At 40.4% G+C, this 11055-nt stretch overlaps 1 protein-coding gene across 1 annotated transcript in view; it reads left to right on the top strand.

Annotated features, from left to right (window-relative positions):
- foxn1 (forkhead box N1) overlaps positions 1 to 10282 on the top strand; it is an 18545-nt gene extending 8263 nt beyond the window's left edge. The window contains 9 exon segments of the mRNA XM_029446468.1: positions 452 to 590; positions 1456 to 1755; positions 2656 to 2751; positions 3028 to 3158; positions 3338 to 3434; positions 8372 to 8579; positions 8721 to 8859; positions 8861 to 9180; positions 9969 to 10282. Of these exon segments, the coding sequence (XP_029302328.1) occupies positions 452 to 590; positions 1456 to 1755; positions 2656 to 2751; positions 3028 to 3158; positions 3338 to 3434; positions 8372 to 8579; positions 8721 to 8859; positions 8861 to 9180; positions 9969 to 10282 (1744 nt within the window).
- The last annotated feature ends 773 nt before the right edge of the window (positions 10283 to 11055 follow it).

The following is an 11055-nucleotide window of genomic DNA, read 5'->3' as shown; positions in this document are numbered from 1 at the left end:
GTTATGGTAAAGACTGGAAACAGTTAGCCTGGCTCTGTTCAAAGGTAACAAAATGCACCTCTAAGATGTTTTTACCTTTGGACATTGTAGGCTTTCTGTAGGTTTGCCCCTGTTTCCAGTCTTTATGCTAAGCTAAGCTAACCAGCTGCTGCTGATAGCTTCATATTTAGCATTACTGTAAAGACATGAGACTGGTATCAATCTTCTCATCTGACTCTTGGCAAGAATGGGAACTATCGCATTTCCCAAAATGACGAACTATTTCGTTAAGAGCATTACATTTTTGTGACCTTTAATATAAATTGATGTAGCTGACAATTCTAGTTACTGAAAGGTGTCATCCATTGCAATTATGCAGACCCCCGTTGGGGCAGAAAATGCCACTGACTAAAGATAGATGACAATCTTTCTCTCCCATTGCAAATTTAACTTGTTTTCCATTTCTTCACAGGAGCAAATTCTGGTGCAGAATATCTGACTCAGGGACATTTTCCTACAGCAGTGGCAAGTCTCAAATATCAAACCTTCAGGCCAACCTACACACCTGTGAGCCCTGTGGGACCTCCTGCCAGCAAATGGCAGAATCACAGGTACTAAGCAGCCTTAGGCCTTCCCATTTGAACCCAAAACAGCTTCTTCTATGTAACACTGGAAATAGAAAATCAGTTCTGACTTCCATGGACAACTGTTTTAAACAGTTATTTTCATTTCTTTGTTTAAGGATAATTACACTTGGAGAACATAAAGTATTTAACACCAAATGTTTTAAGAAATAGTTCAACATTTTGGGGAATTCGCTTATTCACATTCTCGACAAAGGTTAGATGAGAAGATTGATTTCCCTCTTTACAGTAAATATGAAGCTACAACCAGCAGCCAGTTAGCTTAGCTTGGCACAAGGGATAAGAAGGTAAGCCTGTTGTTTGTTTAATCTTCACAAAAACTGAAGTGGGGGGTTATGTGCCACGATATTTCTTGGCCAGGTGCAGTGACTTGTGCTGGCAGGGCAGGCTAGCCTTTTTTCCCTTGTTTTATGTTAAGCTAAGCTAAGCTAACCAGCTGCTAGCTGTAGCGTCTAATTTTTTCCTAATTTATTTCCCTAAAATGTCATATTAATCCTTAAACCTATCAGAAGCGCTGCATATCACAATAAGATAAAAAAGCCTTTGTTCTCCTGCCCTAGAAATAAAGGTTGTACAACTTCAAAATGTAAGTACGTGTACAAGTAGGTTCAGGTTAAAAGGCTCTTCTCTGGAGTTTATTTACTAAGAGAGGAAAGGTTTTCTAGTAATGGCCTAAAGGGAGAAAGCATCTTGACAGCCTCTTAGTCCAGAAATGCGAGTGTAGACATGATTTGCACTCTGAACCCAGCCTTGATAGGTTTGACAATAGTTAGTGCAGACTGTGATTTGCATCTTTAATGATTGTAACCACTGTGGTTATAATCACACCCAGATTAAAGAGGGCAGGGACATCTGCTTCACCCAGCGAGAGAGAAATACCTTCAGCTTGAGGACTGCTGCTGTGAACAGGAGGCACAGCGCTGATGGGACCACTGGTTCAGGGTCAGGATCAGAACCGGGACGAGGCCCCGTTGACTCTGACCGTTTCCATCCGTACCGTCGACATTTCAGTGATGGAGCAGTGTCGCCTGCAGGTTGCCTCCAGCAGTGCTCGTCCTCCTTCAGCTGCCTGCAGGAGGTGTGCAATCCTGACACACCAACATCCTGGGACCAATACAACGGCAGCGTGCAGGTTTCTAGATTTATTGTACACTTATTTTGTCTGTGCAATCCTAAACAACACGTTGATATCAGGAAAGAGACTTAGAAAGTCTTTAAGGTTTACTAGAAAGAAAGGGAGAGAGTAAAGAGAGTGGATGACCATAAATGTTTAAGTAAAATACACACTACACTTTGTTCCTCACATGTTAGGACTACTGCACAGACGCACACACTGAAACACCTCTTTGGATGGTAATTACTATAGAGATGGTATTACTAGGAGAATTCATTAGAATGCAAATGTCAAAGCAACTACAATCGATATTTTTTTATAATAACAATGTATATGAAATGACAACGTGAGAGATGTCGCTGATGAAGCTACAGAGAATTATCACCTGAATCTGCAGCTCCCCTCAATGAGTTTCAGCCTACAACAAGTTACCCACACGTTTACTGTTTTGGTTCACTCTCTCTGCTCTCATGTCACTTTCAATAAAAGAAAAACCTCTTCCAACCCCGTGTACAGCACCAAACAGCAGACAGACACAGTTAGCGACTAGCTGGTGAACATAGTGGAGCACTTAGCAGCTAAAAAGCCAGATATTTCCCTCACGAGTTGGTAGAGACCAAAAGCAGAGCAAAAAGGAAGAATAACTGTTGGACTTATATTCATCCGGTGGCCAGAAACATGACTCCAAATGAATGATTAGTAAGCTTTGTAAGGGCTGGATGTGTAAAACAAAAAAGCAACTGTTGCCCCTTTTGGTCCCCAAGTAGCCCTAAAAATCAGTTATTGCATGTTTAAAGGGTGTCAAATTAAGCCATAAAGTTAATTGTAGGCAGGTAATTTATTACAAGTTGCACATTTGCAAACGCATCATGCTGTCTTGATTTCTTCTAACTTCCTTTTATTTCTTAATTTTTGGAGAGTTCGTACCCAGAAGTGCCATCTCTCCCTGTAGAGCCCTCCTGCTTCCTGTCTCAGAGCTACCCATCCTACAGCTCATCGAGCCCTCTGCAACAGGTGAGTGAGTGTGTCTGTTCAAGGATCGCATCAAGGAACGCTGTAGAAGATGGGATTCATGTGATGATGGGATATTTAGATTTACCTTTATGATTTGAGGGAGTCACAATAATTTATGAACAAAGATGCTACTGCCTATTTGTTTCAAAAGCAGTGGACAGTACATATGAATGAAAGAAAATGGCATGGATGTTGACTTTGATAGAAACATCTTTCTTTTTATTGGTTTTCAGGTTATGATTTGTGTGTGTGTGTGTGTGTGTGTGTCCTCCACAGGTCTCATCTAGACTGTATCCTAACAATGATCCGCCCAACAGCTCAAAATATTCTCTCCAAAGTATCTCCACACAAATACACCAGGAGAGAACCACACAGTCCCTCTTCCCCAAGCCCATTTACTCATACAGGTAACATGCGTCACATTTTAACATAACATTTATACTTCTGTCTCTACCTTTATTACTTTGCCAAAATGTGCAGAATTCTTATGTGATTCTTTGCATTGAATATGGGTGGGGTACCTTTAGATTTAAGTGCTTTGATTGTGCCAAATGCAAATTTAAAAATGTTTCCTCCATGACTGCAGCATCTTGATCTTCTTGGCTCTGAAGAACAGTAAAACAGGAAGCCTGCCAGTCAGTGAGATCTACAGCTTCATGACTGAACACTTCCCCTATTTCAAGGTACCACCATTTTCAATTGTATTGTATACAGTTTTCTTTATCACATGTTGAATGTAATGAACTGGTGGGGCCACCAAGTTATTGTTTGATAATGTTTAGAAAGCTTTTTAAAATTATTATTATTAAAAGATATCTGACACATTACTGTAACATAAATCAAACATACTATTAGCAAAGATGAATCGGCCTATTGGTAAAAAACTAACAAAAAAACCCCATTTACCGGTAATTTACACAACATTCATGATAGTCAGTGATTTTCAACCACTGTGTGTGAGAGATCGTCAGGTGTGCCGTGGGAAATTATCCAACGTTTTTTTTTAATCAATGTTCTCCGACAGCACTCGTACCGGAGCTCCGACAGCCCGACATATATATTCCCCCAACAGAACCCCGCGCGCCCTGAAATTCAAGTTTTGTCTCTGACTGTAGGTGTGTGTGTGCGCTTGTGTGTGTTTGTGGGAGCGAGTGGAGGGAATGTGAATGCGCAAGGCAAGAAAAAAACAATACACTTTTGGGCACCCTTGAGCTAAGGGGTCTGTTGCTGAAAAATGTTGAAGACCCCCACTATAGATAAATCGATGGTCTTTCTGATCAGTAGCTGAAAGGTTCACGTTCACGTTTGCTCAAGGCCCAAACACACTGAAAGTGTTGTGTTGGCATGGGGAGTTTAATGAGGAGATGCTTTGTATCGGTTTAATATCGACAGTGTGCGTGAAGGAAGTTTGAAAGGCAGCGACAGCATCAAATCTAATCATATATCATAAATATACAATGTTGTTAAGAAAGTTCTCGGTAGATTAAACGCCCTGTGCTTTTAATATTGATCAAATAAGGCAGCTGCAGGGTTGGACCTCAGTTTGAACCCTGGGGGTGACAAATACTGTACATTCTTCAAAGGATTCCAGATATCTACAAATCAAAAACATTCAGACTCACATCTGGAAAAAGCTCAAAGATTTGCTGCCATACATATTCAAGAAGGCACCATATACATGGCTGCGTTCCAAACAGCTGCGTGTGATGTTAAACGCAGGCTGCAGGGCCAGAAAATCAAAGTATTTTGCAAAGGCTGAGATACATCTAAATACTTTCTGAATATTGTCAAATATCTTTGAGTTAATTTCCATTCAGTGGACACTTGTCTTGGCATGCAGATATTAAACATTGCAGATGATGGAAAAATGAATGCACATTTTAATATTGCCTCCAGGGAAAGAGTTTTCCGTATATGGATTTCATGGGGATTTGAAACATCACTTATATATTATATATTATATGGCACGGCCCCGGGGATGTTAAGGGTCAATATGACCCATTTCAGTTTTTGAGATGACCAAAGTACTGGTGAACTTGTCATTTTCTTCCTGAAATCTTGTGACTTTTCCTCATTTAGGGTCATGAACTGGGGTGTAATATCTGAACACTTTGATGTGGGTAGGTCGCTGTTCAGACCCAAAGAAAACATGTCTCTTTGATGCACTTTATTTTGATTGCATTTGTTTACATATTGACTGGCTCTGATCACCCATTTAGAATCCTGCCCCGTTGGGAGGGGAGTGTCTCTCTCTCACACACACACCCTCACACCCTCACCCGTACTTGGGTTTCTTTCCTCCAGTGGTCTTGTGTTCAATCAACTTGACGATGCTGCTCAATGCAACAAAAGAAATAATGACTGCAAAAAAAACATACATGATGTGAAGCAGCCTGTCTACTCAAAAATGTATGATCAGGAGGTGTGTGTGTGTGTGTGTGTGTGTGTGGGTGTGTGTGTGTGTGTGTGTGTGTGTGTGTGTGTATGTATGTGTGTGTGTGTGTGCCATGTTGTCAACCTTAAGATCAGTAAAAGTTCAAATAAAAAAATATTCCATCTGCAGAGCGATTAAAAAAGAAAAGAAAATGTCGAACTTGTTTTTCAACAAACAAAGATAGTAGTCCGGAAATTACATATCTCCTTGTTCAATTTGTACAACATGAACTAACGTTAAAAATATTATTTAAAGTATACCTGAGGAGCAAGTATCTTGAATCCAGGACACAGGGAATACAGTCGTAACTTGAAAAACAGGATAAAAATCATGTTATTGTGAAACAAACTAAATATTTTTTCATCTAGACGGTTAAAAGAGTCTTTAAAGATTTTGGAAATACCTTCATAACAGCGGCGAGTGTTGCTAAACAACCTTCTGGGTCTGGGTCTGGGTCACCAGGTATATTTATTTTCGGAAACCGAATGCATAGCTCAATACATGAGAGGCACAAACTGGGGCCAGTGCAGATGTGTGTGTGTGTGTGTGTGTGTGTGTGTGTGTGTGTGTGTGTGTGTGTGTGTGTGTGTGTGTGTGTGTGTGTGTGTGTGTGTGTGTGTGTGTGTGTGTGTGTGTGAGAGAGAGTGTGTGTTGCTGGCCTTGATCATAAGTTCATATGGTCATTTTCCTCTTTTAAAATGACTGGCGGGTTTCTGTTCACAGTTATCACAGCATCGAGAAATAGCTAGCCTGCACAACATGAATAGTAAACTATAAACATCTACTTTTCACTTCCATGCTATATTTTATTGTATTTACTAGATTTAAACTGTTTTAGGGTTTTAGGGATGCTGACAAGTGTAATGAATAAAGTTCCATACAAACAATTTTAGTGTTTTCAATCTGTAACGCTCACCCATAGGACCAAAAGAGAAATGTTCTCACTATTTCATTTTCAACAAAGATTGAAACACGTTTTGCTTGCACTTCTTGTTTTGTGAAAGATTTACTCAAAACTTAATCTAAAACTAAAAATGAGGCTCCAGCACTCTGAGTAGGTCAAAAAAAGTACATAAAAAAGTTAGTCTTTACAGAACAAAAGAAAACTCACACTGCCCTATAAACGTCACCAGCCTGCATCAATCTCTCTCCTCATGCAGTAACCTAATATGCAAATTTTATTTTTTGATGTAAGCCAATTCCATTTACCGCCCATGCTTGGAAGAAGATCAGAAAATAAGAGTCAACAAGATAATGCCAACAAGTTGTAGCTGGTTTTTTTCTTCTATATTAATGAAAGCTGCCCTTGCTTAGCTTTGACCTGCAGAATAAGGTTTAGTCACAGTTTCAGCTCCGTCATGAATCCCAAATGTCTGGGCACATGTGGGATTTGGAGCACTGCATACGAATAAGTCACCTGCTGCATATTTGTGAAGTTGTCATAGTGACGTTCAGCCTGGGTGCGGTATTGAAAAGTATAATAAACTACCATCCCGACCACGACCAGCAAGACAATTCAAATCCTTTAGAAGTACATCAACGGATTTAAAACCAGTTTAAAAGTCAGGTTAGGACTTTACAGATATTTCTTATCAACTGATCTGAGACATGGACAGTATCTTCTTTCACTGGAACCAGATCTGATGATGTCAATACTTGGAAAATGATTATCCTGATTATCAGATATTACTTATGCTGTGTGTGCTGTGTGTGTGAATTAGAAGGAGGAGTTAGCTTTCTCACGCTTGTTCTTGACAGTGTTGTAATGTCATCTCTCTGAGACACACAATAAAAAATGAGCTTCTGGACTGTGATAGTGTCGAGGAGGAGGTTTTAGAGACCGAGGACAATACTATCGACGATCCAGATTATGAATTTTCCTACGATGAAGATGATTCAGAGGACGATCCTGCCGTAGTCTCTCCATCAGATGAAAACCAAGGAATGAAGCGATCCTCGACAGAAGTGACATGGGCATCTCAAGATGGCAACATAAAGTGGTCAACATCACCACACCAAAGTCGAGGCAGACTGTCATCTTCCAATGTCATCAGAATGACTCCAGGCCCTACAAGATTTGCTGCCATACGAGTTGATGATATTCAATCAGCGTTTCAGCTCTTCATATCCCACCAATAGAGGATCATACTGGACATGACCAACTTGGAGGGGAGGCGTATGTCAAGAGACATGGAAGCCACTGGCTCAGATTGACTTGCATGCAGACATTGGAATCCTGGTATTAGCCGCAGTGTACAAGTCAAGGGCAGAAGCAGCTGCCAGTCTAAGGGATGAAGAGAAGGGAAGGCCAATCTTTAGAGGACAATGTCTCTGGAGTCATTTCACATGATATCTCGGGTGATCCGATTTGACAACCGTGACACCAGAACTAGTTGACGAGAAAGAGACAAACTAGCAGCGATCAGAGATGTATGGGATAAATGAGTCGAAGTTCTTCCTTTGTTGTACAATCCTTGTTAATATGTTACTGTAGACGAGCGCCTTGTTCCATTCAGTAAGAACCTCTTGTGTGAAATGCAAGAATTACATCTGCAGAAAGCACACAGTCACATTCTGCCCACCATGTGGTGAGCATTGAGAATGTGAGGAGAACAAAGTTAAATTAATAGAAACAATTTATGTAAAGAATTGTTGAATATAGTGTTGGATTGTTGGATGTTGAATAAAACATGTATTGTATGTCCCTTTTCTAAATGTTCATGATCTAAATTGAAGTTCTTATTGGTTTTACTTTGTTCTTTGACTGTTTTGACTGTATTTACACAATGAGGGTCAATATGATCCCAAACCTAATTAACGTAATTGTTAATACAAGGGTTAAAGCACATTGATAGAGAGGGCAAGGAAGCATACGGCACAATGAAGAAATATGTAGAGTATGTGACAAATACAACTTGTAATATGTAATAGAATATCATGATTGGTCAGGCAAAACAACTTTTAGTTTTTTTAGTTTTTGTATAGAAAATGATATTAAGTGTTGCACTTAACTGGTAGCACAGTGGTTATAGGAAGCATATTTAGCAGCCCTAATAAAGTGTGCTCATATCTTTTCTTTTTGTACCATGAAGTACTCTGACATGATGGTATTATAAAGCCTCAGAACATCTGTTTGAACCTTTACTTTTGCATCTTCTGCATCTATCCACCGCTCTCTGTTTTCAGTCAGCTCCTGATGGATGGAAGAACTCTGTGCGTCACAACCTCTCTCTGAACAAGTGCTTTCAGAAAGTGGAGAACAAAAATGGGAACTCGTCCCGTAAGGGCTGTCTTTGGGCTCTCAATCCAGCCAAGGTGGAGAAAATGCAGGAGGAGATGCACAAGTGGCGTCGCAAGGACCCCATCACTGTTCGCAGGAGCATGGCGAGGCCAGGTGGGTCCCGTGAATGTATTAAAGATTGTCACTAAGCGAATGAAGTGGAAAATATTATTTCTACAGGAGATTGATTTTGACCATGAATTCATTACAGTAAGAGGTATATCTTATTCGATTCAAACCTTTTTTCTTTTCCAGAACACCTTGATCGTCTACTGGGAGAGAGACCGGACAAGCTCAGGTCTTTGCCACCTTACACCAACCCAGCTTTGTTATCCAGAGTGGCCTCTATCTATGGCACCACCTCGCCATCTTGCATCCCAGCCCCGCTTCAACCACCCTGCCCACCCATTCGCCATCCACATGTCTCATGTCCTCATGTCTCAATCTCAGCTGCCCTGCTACCTTCCCCCCGCCACCGCTCACCTCAGCGACTCATTTCCTCTGTACTCACCCTGTGGACAGCAGTCTGCAGGTAGCGTCCCATTAGCCATGGGGAGCCTGCACTCCTCCATGGCTGGTAAGATGCCACCTGTTTACAATGGCGCCCTGTATGCCGAGTACAGCTCAGGCAGCATCCAGGACTTGCTGTTGGAGGGAGACGCCAACTATGACATCGACACACTCAACCCCAGTCTGACTGACCTGCAGCTGGAAGGTACGAGAGTTAGGCAGAGGCAATATGATGGGTAGGAATAAAACAAGTTTTTTAAATTTACTTTGCAAGAAGACTATTTTCAGCTCATAGCAGACTAGCAGTTGCTTACCTCATTTTCTAACTACGTTGTAAAGATGTGGCATCATTTAGTATTTTCAAAAAGTCTAATTAAGATTTGTAGATGAACTAAAATCCTGCAGCTATAATGAACGTTTATGCTGCTATCAGACCTCAACAGACATTTTCACGTCAAAGAAGGTGCAATCAATTACATTAACGATGTCTCTGTGACAATTTGCTTTATTGTCTTTATTCTCTAATATACCTTTTCACAGCAGACATTTGACTTGTCATAGTAAGAAAAGCACAGGTGTTAATAATAACATTAACAAAGGCTTTTTTCTATTCAATTTGTGAAAGTTGCTGCCTTTAAATGAACCGTGTTTCGACCCTCATGTGGTATTCATGACTTCATGAGTAGAGTCTTTCTGAAAACTCTGACTTCATGAGGTGGAACGTGTTTGTTGACGTTTACAGAAATGGCAGAGGCCGTGGAAGTTCATTGTTTTGTGTGGATATATTGTAATTTTAGTGGTAAAGTGCTTGTAATTTTGTAAATGTTGATATTCCCAATGGCCTCATCATTTTTAGTCATTATGCCCGCTTGTTAATGTGCTAAATTGAAATGGAATTCATTTTATTATTCACACAACAGTTTTTCTTACTTGACATGTCAAAACGTCAGCTCTTTCATCAAGAAGTCACAGACATTTATTCATTTTTCTCAGGTAACTTGTGGCAGGAGCTACAGGAGGACAGCCTGGTGTCTGATCCACAGGTTACCACCACAACCTCGTCCACAGCCGCTGCTCTGCAGGTCCACCACGTCCAGACCAGCTGCCTGCAGGTCACGTCTCCTTTCGGTCAGACGTCAGAGGTGACTGCCGTCGGTCGACGAAAAGCAGAGTATGAGGACGGAAACACAGGTAGAAACTTTGAGCAGCATGGCTGTTTGAATGGACTGCATCCTGTGGTTTATTCAGGGGTGGAGAGTCTGGCTGGGTATCTGACCTCCTGCTCCTCATCCATCTCCTTGATGTAAAGACTGTTTGGGGTCTTTCACACTGCCTGACCATTATATTAACCTGAATGAGGAATATTGTCACAAGCAGCTTCATGCCACAGTATTAGCTTTCCAGGTTATTTAACCCATGAAATCCTCTGTTTACCAACGTGTGTTACAGACTGTGGAGGAAATATCTCTGTTTTTTCTCCCATTTATTTATTTGCTAGAGCTCCTGTTATATCTCATGGCGAGTAAGCAAATGATAATAGGTTTTATAAATGTAAAAGTAAACTGGGAGACATTTGCTACACTTAAAATTGTCATTAAATTCTTTTTTTGAAAACTTTACCTATGAATTTAGTTATTTATTTACCTTTTACAAACTGTATCGTCATTTGATTTTAAAATGTCACATCATTGTGGTATTAATTAATTCATGATTTATTTTGGAATTTCTTCCATTAATTTTGTCTTTTGACATTTACACATTTTTATATCCAATATGATATATGATTCAGTAAAACATTTTAGAAGTTGATCTCTTTATTGATGCATTAAACATACAGCATACAGTTTTCTGCCACTGGTGGTCTCTCAATTTTGGCATTGCGGTCAGTTTCTCTCGGTTATGATTATTCATTGTTCAGCATTCAGGATGTTTTTACTTAATTATCTGCAGAGGTCTCTGCTTCTCCAAAACAAACAGACCCGTTTGGTAAAACCAGTAAAAACACTAACTAAAGCATTTTGATGCTAACAATCAGTGTTTCCCCTGTGCATTCAGGACGCAGGGACCACGAGCTAAAGGC

The sequence above is a fragment of the Cottoperca gobio genome, chromosome 13 (assembly GCF_900634415.1).
Source record: "Cottoperca gobio chromosome 13, fCotGob3.1, whole genome shotgun sequence".
NCBI classification, from domain to species: domain Eukaryota; kingdom Metazoa; phylum Chordata; class Actinopteri; order Perciformes; family Bovichtidae; genus Cottoperca; species Cottoperca gobio.
The sequence above is the reverse complement of the archived record's forward strand: the minus strand, read 5'-3'. Positions and strand labels throughout refer to the sequence as shown.